This window comes from Nyctereutes procyonoides, unplaced genomic scaffold (genome assembly GCF_905146905.1).
Source record: "Nyctereutes procyonoides isolate TBG_1078 unplaced genomic scaffold, NYPRO_anot_genome, whole genome shotgun sequence".
NCBI classification, from domain to species: domain Eukaryota; kingdom Metazoa; phylum Chordata; class Mammalia; order Carnivora; family Canidae; genus Nyctereutes; species Nyctereutes procyonoides.
Window position 1 is genome coordinate 68,053,492 of NW_026575142.1, and position 18,951 is coordinate 68,072,442.

General features: G+C 35.1%; 1 protein-coding gene across 8 annotated transcripts in view; it reads left to right on the forward strand.

Moving 5' to 3' along the window:
* Positions 1-10,334, forward strand: part of ECT2 (epithelial cell transforming 2) — a 64,455-nt gene extending 54,121 nt beyond the window's left edge. For all 8 annotated transcript variants that reach the window (XM_055308428.1, XM_055308427.1, XM_055308432.1 and 5 more), the window contains 3 exons: positions 3,594-3,701; positions 4,756-4,902; positions 7,937-10,334. In XM_055308428.1, the coding sequence (XP_055164403.1) occupies positions 3,594-3,701; positions 4,756-4,902; positions 7,937-8,026 (345 nt within the window). In that variant the 3' untranslated portion in view covers positions 8,027-10,334. The remainder of the gene's footprint in view (positions 1-3,593; positions 3,702-4,755; positions 4,903-7,936) is intronic.
* Positions 10,335-18,951: the final 8,617 nt, after the last annotated feature.

The window sequence follows — 18,951 nt, forward strand, 5'->3', positions numbered from 1 at the left end:
CCACCCAGGTGCCCCTCAATAGTTTTTCTCTATGCTGGCAGTAACCAACTAGAAAGCATGAGGAACAAAGACCCCTCTTTCCAATAAAACGTGGTATAAATTTAGGAAATTTTAGTATATATCTAGGAATAGTCTTGTAAGAAATAAATGAGAGTTTTCTATTTTAAGAAAACTGTATAATACTTCACAGAGAAATCTGTGACGCTCCTGAATGAAAATGCTGACTAGTGTAACAAAGTCACCTCTTCTTATAAAATCCTTCAGTAAATTTCTGGATTTTGACAGAAGGATTCCAAAGATTACTTTTTTATTGTTGCTTTTTCTTTAAAAATTAAGATTAGTACTCCTTTTATGAGCTATTACATTGTATTTCGAAAGTTACAATGATCTGAACACTACTGCACAATGGAAAGGATAAAAGTCCTTGAAATAAGACTCTATTATACGATAAATGTAGTACTTTAACAATTTAATAGGATTGTTAACATATGGTGCTATACTTAGGGAAAATTAGATGTATATCCTAACCGTATATCCACATAACCTTATAGGTAGATTTCAAAAGTTAAAAGTGAAACCATTTCAAAAACCTGTAAGAAAGTGTAGGTGTAAGTGGTGAATGTTGAATCAGTTGGTTGGTTTTTTGATGTTGAGTTTTAGGCATTCTCTATATGTTCTGGATATTAATCTCTTCTCATATATATCAGATATATGATTTACATTTTTCTCCCATTCTGTAGATGGGAGAAAAATCTACTCTATTTGTAGTGTCTTTTGTACATTTACCAGTTTTTATGAAATCTCACTTTTCTGTTTTTCTTGTGTTGCCTCTGCCTCTGTGGTATATTGAAGATAGCACTGTTAAATCCAGTGTCTTGAAGCTTTTGTCTTCTAAGAGTTTTATAGTTTTAGCTCTTTTATTTAGAGTTTTGATCCATTTTGATCAATTTTTGTATGTGGTATAAGGTAAGGATCCAACTTTATTCTTTTGCCTGTAGATATCTAGTTTTTCCAGGACCATTTGTTGGAAAGACTGTCCTTTTTCTGTTGAATAGTCTTGATGCCCTTGTCAAATCATTTGACCACATAGGGGAGTTTATTTCTGAGCTCTCTATTATGTTTCATATTCTATATCTTATGTCTGTGTAGTACCATTTTGATTATAGTAGTAGGTACGTTTGGTTTTTTGTTTTTGTTTTTTTCTGTTTTTTGTTTTAAGATTTATTTATTTTAGAAAAAGTGGGAGGATGAGGGGAGGGGCAGAGGTAGAGGGGGAGGGAGAGAGACCTTCTCCAGCAGACTCCCGCTGAGTGAGGAGCCCAACGTAGGGCTCAATCCCATGACCCCAGTGTGGGGCTCAGTCCCATGACTCAAGATCATGACCTGAGCAGAAATCAAGAGTCAGATGCTCAACCAACTGAGCCACCCAGGCACCCTTAGTATAGTAGGTTTTTAAACCAAGAGGCTTAAAATAAATAAATAAATAAACAAACAAACAAACAAACAAACAAACCCCTTAGTATAGTAGGTTTTTAAACCAAGAGGCTTTAAATAAATAAATAAATAAATAAATAAATAAATAAATAAATAAATAAATAAACAAACAAACCAACCAACCAACCAACCAACCAACCAACCAACCAAGAGGTTTGAGACTTCCAACTTTGTACTTTTTTTCCAGGATTGTCTTGGCTATTTGGGCTCCCTTGTGATTTCATATGAATTTTGGAATGAATTTTTTTTTTCTTTGCAAAAAAATCATTGGGATTTTGATAAGGATTTCATTGAATCTGTAGATTGCTTTGTGTAGTATTGACATGTTAATGTTAAATCTTTCAATTCATGAGGACAGGGTGTTTTTCCACTTATTCCTCCCTTTTTTAATTCCTTTCAGCAATGACATGTTGTAGTTTACAGTATATGTCTTTCATCTCTTTGTTCATTCCTAAGTATTTTTTTGATGTTATATTTACTTCTTAACAAAAAGGAAATAGAGGCACTTTGTGTTAAAAAATAATGAAATGATAACATTAATTCTCATATAATCAGAAGAGGCATTTATCATTCCTTGATATAGGAATTCCTTCAAGTGATATGGAAAAGAGCCATAATACACAGCTAATTGAAAAATATAAGATATAAAACTGAATAGAACCATTCTAATTTTGTTAAAATAAAAGAATTATGCATATAAAAACATGTGTAGGAAGTATGTTTAAATGTAAATCGTAAATAGGACACTTGTGGGTAATTTTATTTTATTTTTAATTTTTTCTTCAAAATTTTCTATAATGGAAGTGATTTTTTTTTTGACTCAGGAAAAAAATTATAGCATTTTAAAAAGTTACTGATGATTTTAAGTACTATTATCTGATTGAGATTAGTACGCAACTGAGTCATTTTTAGCAAATGGATGAGGTGGAAAGACAAGGTCTAGCGCAGACATGACGGATTTGCTTGTTTTAAGAAGCTTTGGCAAAACCAAGCCTGTCTATGTGATGTCAGTGGTGAAGAGCCAAAGCAACCATTTATAAATGTAGAGGATAATATTTAAGACTATTTGTTTATAAGGGCGTTTAACATTTTATTTCAAAGGACTACTGTGTATTAATTATCTTGTTTTATGACTCCTGTGGGTTAAGTATACCAGATACATTCTACATTTTGCATATGAGAATATTTTCAGAAAAACCAATATCCACAAGGTTGTATAAAATTCTCTCTAGCCACAGAATGGCAGTGGTGGAAGATAGTCTTAATAGTGCTAGACAAGTGGAGGAACTTGGTGATTCATGACCTAGATCTACAAATTTAAAGTGTAAATTGGTTATAGGAGTATGTAAAAACATTTTATCTCACCTCCTTTTTTCGAAAAGCCCAACCCAAATATAATTTGAGCAAATGATATTTTGGATTACTTGGAGATTAGTTGTCTCATTTAAGGTTAATTTTCATTAGTGGCTCTTGGCCTATATGAAATTTTTTACTCCTTTTAGAATGTAACTTAAGCGATGAGCCCACTCCTTAGAAAAATGTCCTTTGCATTTCTGCACACACACAGATTTGCACGTGATTTCGGGAAGGTTGCATACCTCCTTATTTCTATCCATTGCCACTTCTAGGAGCTCTTGATCACAGATTCAGAACCTCCAATTTAGAATCCATCAGATTTTATTTGAGGAACAAAGGAAAAAGTCTTAAGTTTTAATTTGAGATTATCTCAAGGAAATTTGTTTCTGATGTTGGTTTTGTAGTGGACTTAATACTTAAAGCATTATGTCCACTGATTTCCAACTTGTTGGTTTTAGGGTTGTTAAAAAGATTTTATATTGAGGTTTTTTTTTTTTTCAGTTGCTTTGGTGTCCATAGTCCTTGTAATGATTTTTGCATTTAGTGAATGCTAATTTTTTACTGTCCTTAAATTAGTACATTTCAAAGTTGAAATTATACCAAGCATATAAAAAAACCTGAGTTGTTTCATTTGTATATACTCCCATGTACTTAAAGCTTTGATTTTAGAAACAGTTGTGTATTTTTATTTTGCTTTACTTATTTATTTTAAAATAATATAAAAGTTTTTTTTTTTTTGACAGGAGAATCTTATATACAGTGCTGATCCAGAATCCTTTGAAGTAAATACTAAAGATATGGACAGTACATTGAGTAGAGCATCTAGAGCAATAAAAAAGACTTCAAAAAAGGTGAGTCTTAGCTTATTATTTAACATATCACCAAAATGTATTTTTCAGATTATTTGAAAATAATACTGCCATAAACCCCAGTATAAAGATGGTCTGTATAACAGAGCTATTTTCTTGGTTCTAAAAGGGCCCATAGAGCTAATAGTTTTAGTTCAGCAAATTCTTTAGTGCAGTAATTATAACAACTTGTTATCCCCCCCATTCTTGTTATAGTGCTACTTCTATGTCCCATGCTTCACTAGAATGTCCTGGTGCTGGTTTAGATGTAGATACATATACATCCATCTTAAATATTGCCTGGGGTCTACTCCTGACCATAAGTACATTTCAGTCTCCTAATGATGAAAACCACTTCCCTTTTTACCTTGTCAGAGTTGAGGACTATGTAAGAATGTTGGGAATGGGGCTGTTTATTTCAAATGGGCTCCGTGCTGGGTGTGGAGTCTAGTGTGGATCTTGAATTCACCACCCTGAGATCATGACCTGAGCTGAAATTAAGAGTCAGATGCTTATAACTGACTGAACCACCCAGGTGCCCCATGTAATGGGACTTTTTAAAGGTAAAACTAGAATTTTAATATTTTGAGCATTTTTTGTTCTTTTTGCTTTTGAAGAGAGGCCATCTACTTTATTATTTAATCATCTTTGTATCTCCCAGCATTTAATGTATATTATTATACCAGATAAGCATGTTAAATAATGATTCAAATGAACTCTTTCTATTTTTTAATAAATAAATTGAGGTTCAAGTGGCTTTGGATTAAAGATTTCACAACTAAATTTTAGCAGAATCAGATAAAAACCCAGGTTTCTGATCTCCCAGGCCAGGTTTTTCTTCCTACTTTCCTCCTCACATTTGGCTGTAGTGCTTGATGATTGCAAGATGGAATAGTCTACAGTGTGCTACTACATCTTCTTACTGTTTTGTCCAAAGAAATTCCAATTCTGCCATATACTATTTGTAGAAAAACTTCATGTATATTTGGCTTTATGTTCTTATCAGTTGTGTTAGATTTATCTAGGCTTAATTAATTGTAACTCTTTTTAACTCTAGGTTACAAGAGCGTTCTCTTTCTCCAAAACTCCAAAAAGAGCTCTGAGAAGGGCCCTTATGACATCCCAAAGCTCAGTGGAGGGAAGAAGTCCTTCTAGCAATGACAAGCATGTAATGAGTCGTCTATCTAGCACATCATCATTAGCAGTAAGTGACTTTGGTCTAATGGCCTAAATGACTTATTCGCATTTACGGAGTTGGTATGGAATTTGCTAACTTTTTCAAAATGGAAGTCTTAATGTCTTTTTTTTTTTTTTTTTTTTTTTTAGTCTCTTGGGTAAAGGTAACAAAAACTTCACTTAATGAACTAGAGACATACTTGGTGTATAGTTTGATATGAAATTTTATTGGGATTGAGGTACATTCAAAAATCTCTAAGAAAAGAAACATTTGGGCAGCCCCGGTGGCCCGGCAGTTTAGCGCCGCCTTCAGCCCGGGGTGTGATCCTGGAGACCCGGGATCGAGTCCTACATCAGGCTCCCTGCTTGGAGCCTGCTTCTCCCTCTGCCTGTGTCTCTGCCTCTCTCTCTCTCTCTCTGTGTGTGTCTCTCATGAATAAATAAATAAAATCTTGAAAAGAAAAGAAAATTTCAATTAGGCTCATCACTTTAATAATGTAAACAATGATGGTTCTGTTTATAGAGATTGGCTCCAATAATATAGCAGATTGGGCTTTTTTTGTTGTTTTTTTACTATTTTTATGATGAGTAGCATATAACCTCTGAAGCCAAAGAATGATGTGGATTCTAAATTCATATGTGTATATTCTTAAATTTTTCCTGAATAGCTCAAATTCCTAGTGGTGTCAGAATTATTAGACAATTAATATCAGGAACATTTCTAACGTTTATTGCCGCCACTAAGTATGTGAATGATATATCTGTTCTTTGCAAAATTATTATTGATCTAACCTACTAAGGTTAAGAAAAGCAAGTGATTGACACTTCTGAGTTGTGTGTCCTTCAGCAAGTTTCTTCTTCTCTTATCCTCATTTTTGCAGCTGAGAAAAAAAGAGGCTAATAGTACTTAACCCTGTAGTGTTACAATAAGGACTAAACACACATACATACACAATGTGATTATCTAATGAGAAGCAATTTGAATAGTGGTTAAGAGCATACACTCTGGAACTCACATGTTTAAATCCTGGCTCTGCTGTTGGGTAGCTGTATGACTTTTGGCAAGTTATTAAAATCTCTCTGTTTCAATTTCTCTATCAGTAAGATGAATTTAAAGTAGTAGTTGTAAAGATTAATTACGTTAATATACGCAAAGGGCTTTGAACAGTTCTTGGAATATAATAAGTGGTTTAGCATTTTATGAATGGCTACCTTTTGTTATATGAAATTTATAGATGAGGTACGTAACACCTCATCTAGTAACTCATTTTTTTAAAAGCTAGTTAGGTCTAAGTCTTAACTCAAACACTTACAGTTAAATGTATGAGTATGTTTATACAAATTTTGGAGGAAGATTAACCTTCCAGTGGAAGGGAAGTTGTGCTTGACAATATAGATATATGCAAAGAAATTTGATAAATGAAAATGAGTTAATAGACAATACAGTAAGGCCAAAGTACTGTCCCTTGTTTATGTCCTGCATCTACATACCTGTGTAACTCTTATAAACATTGCTTTTCAAATGGATGTAATTGGAATTCACAGAAAACTTTTAGAAAATTATTTGTAGCTTTTGTCACTTCTTTGTAGATAACATAAATAAGTATGTAAAATATCTTTAAAACATTGATGTCCTCTTCTCAATTGCTTATTTCTGTTCTAACAGATTGTCCATTCTGTTTCCACAAGCAATATAATTGGATTTACTAAGCATGTTTATGTACAGCGCTCAAACTCTACTGGTGGGCGCTCTCAAAACTCCTGGTTTCGATCTATCCGTCATTCTGCCTCACGAGCTAGTTTTTCAGAGATACTAAAAGGAACTATTGATTTTTCAAATTTCAAAAAAAGTCCTATCCAAGTCATCTTTGATATTTGTGAAGAATTAGGAGATATGCCAACCAGTAATGGAAACAAGCCTCATGAAGTTTAATGTGAGCTTATTAGCTATTTGAAATTTGTATTTGTGAAAAGAAGAAAGTATACTTTCTTCACTGAATCATTATTAAGTGGGTGGGGACTTAGAAATTAGAAATTTTCCTATTTATGAAAGTGATCATTTTAAGGAATAGTAATAATTTTGATGTAAAGTAGATTTTTATTCCAAATCTGATTCTTAATCTTAGATTTATGGCTTTTATATAAAATTCATGCTTTTTAATATGGCAAATCATAAACCCTTCGCTTGAAGAAACTTTAAGCTTTTATACTATCTTCTTAAATCATCTTTGTTATCACTTAAATGGTAATACTTTACCAACGTAGCTCTTTAAATAAATACTACATTTTACTACATTGTTGATGAGAACTTACAATCAGCTACTTGGTTGGCTCTAGGTTTACTTACAGTTAGACATTCATATATGTTAAAGCAATAAAGCTTTCTTTATAATTCATCTTGATTTACACCCACTCTTCAATTTTTGGTGTTCTTGCGCATGTTTCTTTATTATTATTGAAAATTCTGATGATATTTAACTTTGACCTCTGAAACAAATATAGATAGCTTAGTAACTTAATAATCTTCAGAAGTGCTATATTTTGCTGTTTTTACATGGAGCAAAATTATACACATACACCTATGTATGAATTGCACATATAGTACAAAAACTCTCTAGGAATATATGACCTTTAATTTTAGAGAACAATTTTTCATGAAGTAATTTCACTCCTCTTAATTTTGCTTTATGATTAAGAAGAAACTACTAGGGCTTATCTTTTTACCACAAAAACTTACTAATTTATAATTTTTTTTTTAAAGAACCTGAAACAGTCTTTAATATCACACAGAAATACCCTATTACCAGTAAGCCAGTATCCCAGTTGACTTAATATATAATTAACCAGTCTGTGCATTTTTTTTTTGTTTTTCAGAATGCTAAAATACTTTTGTGTTTTTTTCCCATCCCCTAATTTAAATTCATTTATTTAAAGAGTTTAGAATTTTCAGATGTTTTAAAATTGTTACATTAATTTGTAAAAATAATCTGCATGATGCTAAAATGTTTTTTTTTTTTTTAAGAAAAAATTTAAATCTAAAAATATTTGTTTTGTCTTTATAGGGTATCCCATCACCCTCCCTTATCAGCCTACCTTCCTTCTTTGAAAGAAGAAGTCATACTTTAAGCAGATCTACAACTCATTTGATATGAAGCTTAAAAAAAGTCTTAATTTAAAGCAACTTATAAACACTTCATGTTCAAATAAGAAACTGACTTAAATGGTACTTGTCATTAGCACTTGGTGAAAGCTGGAAAGAATATAGATAACACTAAAACTGTCATTTGATTTTCTTCTTGAATGAGTAAGGTTAACCTCTTACATATTTTTGAGTTAATTCATGTAAAAATTATATTGATTTTGATGTAATTTTTCTCTTCACTCGAATCCTTCATTCGAAGACCAATAATTTAAGTTATTCGTATTAGTAGCCTTGCAACTTGATAATAGTAAATAAATTATATTGGTGAGTACCAAATACTGCTGTGACTCTCTGTGTATAGTGTCCATGAATGAATTTTTGGAAATTCCTATTTGTGTATCTCAATTTGTGAAGAAATTAAGTGATAATACAGAACTTACTAGATAAAACACCTGCACAGATTTCTGGTTAATAGTGGGGACTTGTTTCAAATGTGCTGTTTGAAGTAATTATTTAACTGTTCTGTTGCAGTTTATTTTATTCTCTAATGTTTGCAAAATGTAGAGTGTGGGTTTTAAAAGATTTGCCCTTATTAACAAGAATAATAATTAAAGGGAGATGGTTTTAAAATTCTTTTGCAAATTGAGATAAGAACAGAGAGTTTAAAAAATGTATATTTTGGCAAACATGGTATTAGTGTATACTTGTAACTTTTTCAGGGTCCATATATTTTGAGTGATTTTAGCCACTAGCAAATCTTCATTTAGTTTGATAGTGTGAGGAATTTTATTTTGAAGGGTAAGACCATGGGGAAATTGTGGTATGGACTATTATATACTCTATGAAATAATTCTAAAATTGGCATCATTTTTACTAATCTGCTATAAAATATGTAGATACGTGTATGGTCTACCTTTTATTTTGGTCTCATAATTAAGTGTAAAATTGAAATACATTTATTTGCTGTTGTAAAATATCTTTCAAGCCCTGATGTTAATTTTCACAAGTTTTTTTTTATAGTCAGTGATACAAAATAATCAAGTTCCTATGAATAAATGCATTTTTATTTCCTATCTATGTAGGAGAATATGCAGACTTTTGTCATTTAACAATTTTCAGTCATCTGCTTTAATAGTTGACTAGATTTTTTCTATGCCACATATTTGCCATTTTTAAATAGTAAATCACTCTTTATATATTTTAAAAGCAGTTGTATTAATAAGAACTTTGTAAATAAATACTTAAAACTCAAGTATATTTTGTTTCATGTTTTTTGTTATTTTGTAAAGAATTACTTATTTTATTTAGAGAGAGAGGGACAGCAGGGAGAGAGGCAGAGGGAGAGAGAGTCTCAAGCTACTCCCTGCTGAGCATAGAGCCTGCTGTGTGGCTTAATCCCTTGACCCTGAGATCATGACTTGAGCTCAAATCAAGAGTTGGATGCTTAACCATCTGAGCCACCCAGGCACCCCTGTTTCATGTTTTAATCAGTTCCTTTACACAAATTTTTATAGGTCAGTATGAATGCTTGCTTCAACTTCTTTCATACATTTGCTTGAGTTTTATTTTATTCATTTCTCCATTAATATTTTTGAGCATTATGTATACTGAGCTTTATTGTAGGACTTTTTTTTTTTTAACGATTTTATTTATTTATTAGAGAGGCAGGAAGAAACAGACTCCCCACTGAGCAGGGAGGTGGATGTGGTTCTTGATTCTCAGGACCCTGAGATCATGACCTGAGCCAAGGTCAGATGCTTAATAGACTGAGCCACCCAGGCGCCCCAGGACAGTAGCTTTTAATCTGGAATCTATTTTGTAGAATGGAGGCAGTGAATCTTATGATAGTTTATAAAAAAAATTGTGTTTAGTGCATGTATGCATTTTTCTGGCAGAAATTACACAGCTTTTATCATTTTATTAGAGATGGAGCTTTGATTTCCTCCAAAAGTATGGTGTTTCCAGGGAGGGGAAATGACCTGAGATAAGGCATGAAATTGGAAACATTGGATGAACCCTGGCAAAATATTAGCAGGTAGTTAATTTTAACTTTAACCGCCTCTTGTTTTTCTCTTTAATGACTCCTGCTCCAGGATAGTATTTTTGGTATCCCCATTACAAATTAAAGACCGTGTGCGTATATTCTTTATGTCAACATGCTTTATCATGTTTGGATGTTACTTACAAATTAACCTTTTATTCTCTATTGAGAAAATTTTTTAGTATTGATCTTTAATCTATTGCATTATATTAATATATTTTGTAATGTTAACCCATTATTGTATTTGTGGGTTACACCATATAAATCCTACATGATGTATTGAATATAGAACCATATCAATAAAGAATCACATTATGAAAGAGACATAAGAAAATGTTTAATTCTATAGCAAGTTTGAAAATGTGTTGGACCTAGGCAAAGTATAGCTAAAGTTGACTCAAAAGGAAGTAGAGAATTCTAATGGCCCCCAAAATAGCACAAGTTAGGTAAATATGCACTGTGGAAGAAGATGCAAATTCCAAATGATTTTAAATCTGAGTTCTAGTATTTAAAGACTACTTAATGTATAGTAATAGTCATACTTTGCAGAATTAAAAAAGATTGGCAGCTATCCAGTTCATTTTGTGAAGTTTAACATAAGCTTTATATCAACATTTTAAAAGGATAATGTAAGAAAGAAAAGTACTGATTAAATTCAATTATGGATATAGAAGCAATCATTCTAAATAAATGATTAACAATTAAGTCTAGAAGTAAGAATACAGTCTATTCTTCAAATGACCTTTGGATGACTAATAAACATAGCAGGCCTAAACTGACATAATGATCATGGTAAATGGAACACAGTGCTCCATTGGATGACTTTTGGATGACTAATAAACATAGCAGGCCTAAACTGACATAATGATCATGGTAAATGGAACACAGTGCTCTTGACTGAAGGAGACTTTTAGACTCACGCAGTTTGATTCAAGTTTATTTCTCAACTCCACCATTATGGAGCTGAATGGGAATCAGGTTTCCAGTTGGATCCAATATCAATGCTAAAGAGCCTTTTGAATTGTTTTAGGGATTTTGTTGCATCAAGTAGGGTTCTTTCAAGAGTGTAAGTGTGGTTTAATATTTTGGAAGTTTACAAATACGACTTATTGACAATTTATAGGAGAAAATACACGATTGATCAGTAGATTCTGTAAGGTCATTTAATAAAACTCAGCCACTGTTTTTCATAAAATTTCAACTAAGGCCTTTGGGCAACATGACTAAATACAGTCAGAGTTCTTCTAACGGAATTATCGAACATTTATGAAATACAATTTAAAAATAATTTTAGTATATAATTCAGGTCAAAAATATGGAAATTGCTTGTTGTGAGAAATTGATCGAAATCCAAGCCAATAAAATACAGGTTGTGTGTGGGGGTGTGTGGTGGAGTGAGGGGGGCGGGGAGTGTAACATGACGAATTGTTTCCAGAATGTGTATGGAATTACAAAGGGTTAAGAATGACCAATCAGTTGAGGAACTTGCTCTGTCAGGAACAAGGTTTATTATAAACCTGTAGTATCAAGACGGCAAGATATTGGAACTCTCAATGCACTGAACACAAATTAATGGGTCATAATTAAAAACTGATAAACAAACGTGCTTTGAAACAGTGAAATCTGTCTATCCAATAAGTGGTGCTGAGAAAAATCTTTTTCTTTAAGGAGAAAAATCTAATGTCTTCACATTCTATACAAAATGAATTCCAGGGGAATTAGAGATTTAAATATGAAAGGTAAAAACTAAAAAAGATTTCACTAGGTAATATAGGAGAGTATCTTAATCTGTCCAGGTTTGGAAAATATTGCTTAAATGTGTCATCATAGGGGATCCCTGGGTGGCACAGCGGCTTAGCGCCTGCCTTTGGCCCAGGGCGCGATCCTGGAGACCCGGGATCGAATCCCACGTCGGGCTCCCGGTGCATGGAGCCTGCTTCTCCCTCTGCCTGTGTCTCTGCCTCTCTCTCTCTCTCTCTGTGTGACTATCATAAATAAATAAAAAAAAAATGTGTCATCATATTTAAAATAATTTTAGTGGGAAGGATTGGTAAATCTGTATTAAAACTCAGAACTTCCAGTCGTGAAAACACACCGTTAAGAGCAAAAGTCACAAAGTAGATGTTCACAATATATGTAACTGATGGACTCATCCGGAATTGTATTATAAAGAACTAAAAAGCCAAAAAACATAGACCTCCATGTGGAAAAACAAGCATTCATGGTTGAGAAAATCCAAGGGGTTGGTGTTCCTGGATCGTATAGTAGCCCTGTTTCTTTTTTTTTTTTTTTTATTTTATTATTTATGATAGTCACAGCGAGAGAGAGAGAGAGAGGCAGAGACACAGGCAGAGGGAGAAGCAGGCTCCATGCATCGGGAGCCCGACGTGGGACTCGATCCGGGTCTCCAGGATCGCGCCCTGGGCCAAAGGCAGGCGCCAAACCGCTGCGCCACCCAGGGATCCCAGTAGCCCTGTTTCTAATCTTTTGAGGCACATCCATCTCCTTTCCATAGTGGCTGCGCCAACGTACATTTCCACCCATAATTCAAGGGTTTGCCTCTCCCCACATTTCTGCCACCTCATGTTACTTCGTACCTTTCCAGTAATGGCCCTTGTAACTGATAGGAGTGGATATCTCCTTGCATTTCAGTTTCCATTTTCTTGATAATGATGTTGAGCACATTTTCATGTATCTCTTGGTCATCTGTATGTCTTTGGAAAATGCCGTTTCGGGTCCTCTACTCATTTTTAAGTTGGATTGCTGGTTCACTTTTGAGTTATAATACCTGATTCGCAGATACTTTCTTCTGTTCAGTAGATTGCCTTTTTATTTTGTTGACTCCCTTCACTGTGAGAACCTTTTTAGTTTGTTGTAGTCAAAGCTTGTGTATTTCTGCTTTTATGGATGGCCTTTGCTTTTGGTGTCAAATCCAAAAAAAAATCATTGCCAAGACCAATGTCAGGGAAACTACCACTATTCTTCTTCTAGGAATTTTATGGTTTCATGTCTTATATTCAAGTCTTTAATCCTTTATGAGTTAATTTTTTGTCTGTGCCGAAGATAATGGTCCAATTTGATTCTTTTGCTCATGGCTAACCAGTTTTCCCAATACTATTTATTGAAGAGACTGTCCTTTCCGAACTACATTCTTGGCTCCTTTGTTGTAAATTAATTGGCCATATATTCATAAGTTTATTTGTGGGCTCCTCATTTGTTCCAGTGATCAAAGTGTTTTTAATGCCAATACCATACTGTTTTGGTTACTATTGTTTTGTAATATAGTTTGAAATCAGGGAGTGTGATGACTATAGCTCATAGTGTGTTCTTTTTCACAATTGCTTTGGCTATTTGAGTCTTCAGTGGTTCCATACGAATTTTAGGATTGTTTGATCTGTTTCTATGAAAAACACCATTGGAATTTTGATAGGGACTGCACTGAATCAAGATTGCTTTGGATAGAATGGACATTTTAACAATATTAATTCTTCAAATCCATGAGCATTGAACCATCTTTCCATTTATTTGAATCTTCAGTTTCTTTTATTAATGTCTTATAGTATCAGTGTACGTTTCATCTCCTTGGTTAAATTTATTCCTAGGTATTTTAATTCTTTTTGATGCATCATCCCCTCCTTTAAAAAAAAAAAACCTCTTTCCTCCTTTGGATTTTGTGTCACTACTTTTTTCCCCTCCTACCTATTGAGCTAACTCTCAAAGTATATCTTTGAATGTACAATCTCTTCCCATCCCTGACATGGACATGCTTCCCAAATATTAATCTTTGGGCCTTATTTCTTTGCATCTTATATACTCACATTACACTTTTATGTATGTATGTATATCTCTATCTCTACATTCATATCTCTACATACATATATCTATAATACTATTTGTAAAACATCCCCTGATTTTATTTTTAAAAATTTGTTTTCCTCCAAATTTTTATTTAAATTCTAGTTAGTTGGGCAGTCCTGGTGGCTTAGCGATTTAGCGCCAACTTCAGCCCAGGGTGTGATCCTGGAGACCTGGGATCGAGTCCCACGTCAGGCTTGCTGCATGGAGCCTGCTTCTCCCTCTGCCTGTGTCTCTGCCCCTCTCTCTCTCTCTGTCTCTAATAAATAAAGTTTTTTAAAAAAGTTAAAAAAATAAATTCTAGTTAGTTAACATACAGTAATATTGGTTTCAAGAGTAGAATTTAGTGATTCATCACTTAACATATAATAATACCCAGTGCTGGGTTGCCTGAGTGGCTCAGTTGGTCAAGCATCTGACTTCAGCTTTGGGGTCCTGGGATCGAACCCCGTGTCAGGCTCCCTGTTCAGTGAGGAGTCTGCTTGTCCCTCTGCTCCTACCCCTGCTTGTGCTCTCTCTCTCTCCCTCAAGTAAATCTTCAAACAAATAGAAACAATATCCAGTGTTCATCATAACGGGTACTTAATACCCATCACCCATTTAGCTAACCCCCCATCCCCTCCCTCCATCAACCCTCAGTTGTTCTCTATTGATAAGAATCTCTTACAGTTTCTTACCCTCTCTCTTTTCCCCCTGCTTCCCCTGTGTTCATCTGTTTTGTTTCTTAAATTCCACAAATGGGTGCAATCATGGTATTCATCTTTCTCTGACTGACTTACATTGCTTAGCATAGTACACTCTAGCTCCATCCATGTCACTGCAAATGGAAGATTTCATTCTTTTTGATAGTTGATTAATATTCCACTGTAGATAATATAATGCATCTTCTTTATCCCTTCATCAGTTGATAGACACTTGGGCCCTTTCCATAGTTTGGCTGTTGTGGATAATGCTGCTATAAGAATCAGGGTACGTGTAACCCTTCAAATCTGTTAGTTTGTTTGTTTATTTATTTATTTATTTTTATTTTGGAGAGAGTGATACAGTACAAGTGGTGTGGGGGAGACAAGAGAGGGGGAGAGAGAATCTTAAGCAGGCTCCATGCCCAGCATGGAGCCCCACACAGGATTCAGTCTCACGACTCTTGAGTTTAGGACCTGAGCTGAAACCAAGTTGGCTTAAGCAACTGAGCCACCCAGGTGTCCCTCGAATCTGTATTTGGTTATCCTTTGGGTAAATACCCAACAGTGCAATTGTTGGATTATAGGGTAGCGCTATTTTTAACTTTTTGAGGAACCTCTACACTGTTTCCCAGAGTGGCTGCACCAGCTTGCATTCCCACCAATGGTGTAAGAGGGTTTTCCTTTCTCCACATCCTCACCAAAATCTGGTAGTTTCCTGTGTTGTTAATTCTAGCTTTTTCTGAAAGGTGTGAGGTGCTATCTCATAGTGATTATGCTTTTATTCCCCTGAGGATGACTGATGTTGAACGTCTTTTCATGTGTCTGTGAGCCCTTTGGATGCCTTTTTTGGAAAAATGTCTATTCACGTCTTCTGCCCATTTCTTACCTGGATTTTTTGTTTATTGGATGTTGGCTTTGATGAATTCTTTATAGATTTTGGATACTAACCCTTTATCAGACACATCATTTGTGAAACCTCCAATTCCATAGGCTGCCTTTTAGTTTTGTTGATCATTTACTTTCCTGTGCAGAAGCCTTTTATCTTGATGAAGTCCCAATAGTTCATTTTTGTTTTTGTTTTTGTTTCCCTTGCCTCTAGCAATGTATCTAGTAAGAAGTTGCTATGCCAAGGTCGAAGAGGTTGCTGCCTGCAGGACTTGTTTTTAAAAAATATTTTATTTATTTATTAATGAGAGACACACAGAGAGAGGCAGAGACACAGGCAGAGGGAGAAGCAGGCTCCATACAGGGAGCCCGATGTGGGACTCCATCCCGGGTCTCCGTGATCACGCCCTGGGCCAAAGGCAGGCACTAAACTGCTGAGTCACCCAGGCGTCTCTGCCTGCAGGATTTTGATGGTTTCCTGTGAGAAACCAAACATTTAGGGCTTTCACCCATTTTTAATTTATTTTTGTGTATAGTGTAAGAAAATGGTCCAGGTTCATTCTTCTGCATGTGGCTGTCCAGTTTTCCCAACACCACTTGTTGAAGAGACTTTTTCCCATTGGATAGTCTTTCCTGCTTTGTCGAAGATGAGTTGACCATACAGCTGTGGGTCCATTTCTGGGTTTTCTATTCTGTTCATTGATCTTTGTGTCTGTTTTCCTGCCACTACCATACTGTCTTCATGACTGCGGCTTTGTAACTTAGCTTGAAGTCTAGAATCATGATGCCTCCCACTTTGCTTTTCTTTTTCAGGATTGCTTTGGCTACTCAGGGTCTTTTGTGGTGCCATTCAAATTTTAGGATTGTTTTTGTTCTAGCGCTGTGAAAAATGCTGGTGGTGTTTTGATAAGGATTGCATTAGATGTGTAGATTGTTTGGGCAGTATAGACATTTTAACAACATTCTTTGAATCCATGAGCAAGGAATTCTTTTCTATTTCTTTGTGTCCTTTTCAATTTCTTTAATAATTGTTCTATAGTTACAGAGTATAGATCTTTTACCTCTTTGGTTTAATCCTAATTATTTTATGGTTTTTGGTGCAATTGTAAATGGGATTTATTGATTTATTTTTCTGCTGCTTCATTATTGATATATAGAAATGCAACAGATTGCTGTATGTTGATTTTATATCCTGCAACTTTGCTGAATTCATGTATTAGTTTTAACAATTTTTGAATGGAATCTTTTGGTTTTTCTACATAGAGTATCATGTTGTCTGCAAATAGTGAAAGTTTTACCTCTTCCTTGCTGATTTGGATGCCTTTTATTTCTTTTTGTTGTCTGATGGTTGAGGCTAGGACTTCTAGTACTGTGTTGAACAGCAGTGGTGAGAGTGGGCATCCCTGTCGTGTTCCTGACCGTAGAAGAAAAGCTCTCAGTTTTTCCGCAGAGAGGATGATATTAGTTCTGGGTCTTTCTTGGATGGCTTTTATGACATTGATGTATGTTCCATCTATACCTACTTTGCTGAGGGTTTTTATCAAGAATGGATGCTGTATTTTGTCAAATGCTTTTTCTGCATCTATTGAGAGGATCATGTGGTTCTTATCCTTTCCTTTATTAATGTGGTGCATCATGTTGATTGATTTGCAAATAGTGAACCACCCCCTGCTACCCAGGAATAAATCCCACTTGGTCATGGTGAATAGTTCTTTTAATTACTGTTGGATTCTATTTACTAATATCTTGTTGAGGACTTTTGCATCCATGTTCATCAGGGATATTGGCCCATGATTGTCTTTTTTAGTGGAGCCTGTCTGGTTTTGGAATCAAGGTAATGCTGGCCTCATAGAATGAGTTTGAAAGTTTTCCTTCCATTTCTATTTTTTTGTAGTCCCCTTCTTTAGGGACACCTGGGTGGTTCAGTGGTTAGGTGTTTGCCTTTGGATCAGGGCGTGATCCCGGTCCCAGGATCGAGTCCCACATGGGGCTCCCTGCATGGAGCCTGCTTCTCCCTCTGCCTGTGTCTCTGCCTCTCTCTGTCTCTCTCATGAATAAATAAATAAAATCTTTTAAAAAAATTCTTTAAAAGTCTGGGAAGCTATCTGGCCCTGGACTTTTGTTTTTCTGGGTTTTTTTGATTACTAATTAAATTTCTTTGCTGGTTGTGGGTCTGTTCAAATTTTCTATTCCTGTTTCAGTTTTGGTAGTTTGTAAGTTTCTAGGAATTTGTCCTTTCTTCCAGATTGTCCAGTGTGTGGACAATTTTCATAATTTTCTCGTAGTTTTTTGTGTCTCTGTGGTATTAGTTGTTATTTCTCCTTTCTTATTTGTGATTTTATTTATCTGGGTCCTTCCTTTCTCTTTAATTCTTTTAAAGAACCAGCTCTTAGTTTCGTTGATCTGTTCTACTGTTTTTTTTCTTTTTCTTTCTGTATTGCTTATCTCTGCTCTATCTAACCTTTAGTATTTCTCTCCTTCTGCTGGCTTTAGGCTTTATTTGCCATTTCTTTTCTAGCTCCTTAAGGTGTAAGGTTATGCTGTGTATTTGAGACTTTCCTTGCTTCTGCAGGCTGTTACTACAACCTTCCTTCTTAGGACCACCTTTGCTGTGTCCCAAAGGTTTTGGATTGTCGTGTTTTCATTTTCATTTGCTTCCATGTATGTTTTTATTTCTTCTTTAATTTCCTGGTTAACCCCTGGTTAACCCATTCATTCTTTTTTTTTTTTTGCATATTTTTCAAATATTATTTATTGAAGTTCGACATGCCAGCATATAGTAAAACACCCAGTGCTCATCCCATCAACGGCCCCCCTCAGGGCCCATCTCCCAGTCACCCCAACCCCCTCCCCACCTTCCCTTCTGAAACCCTTTGTTTGTTTCCCAGAGTTAGGAGTCTTTCATGGTTTGTCGTCTTCTCTAATTTTCCCCACTTGTTCCCCTCCTTTCCTGGATAGTCCCCTTCACTATTTTTCCCCCGTATGAGTGAGACCATATGATGTTTGTCCTTCTCCGATTGACTTACTTCACTCAGCATAATACCCTCCAGTTCTATCCACGTCGAAACAAATGGTGGGTGTTCGTCATTTCTAATGGCTGAGGAATATTCCACTGTATACATAGACCACACCTTCTTTATCCATTCATCTTTCGATGGGCACCGAGGCTCCTTCCAAGTTTGGCTATTGTGGACATTGCTGCTATGAACATGGAGGTGCAGGTGTCTCAGCGTTTCACTGTATCTGTATCTTTGGGGTACATCCCCAGCAGTGCAATTACTGCATCATAGGGTAGCTCTATTTTTAACTCTTTGAAGAACCTCCACACAGTTTCCCAGAGTGGCTGCACCAGGTCACATTCGCACCAACAGTGCAGGAGGGTTCCCCTTTCTCCACATCCTCTCCAACATCTGTTGTTTCCTGTCTTGTTAATTTTCCCCATTCTCACTGGTGCGAGGTGGTATCTCATTG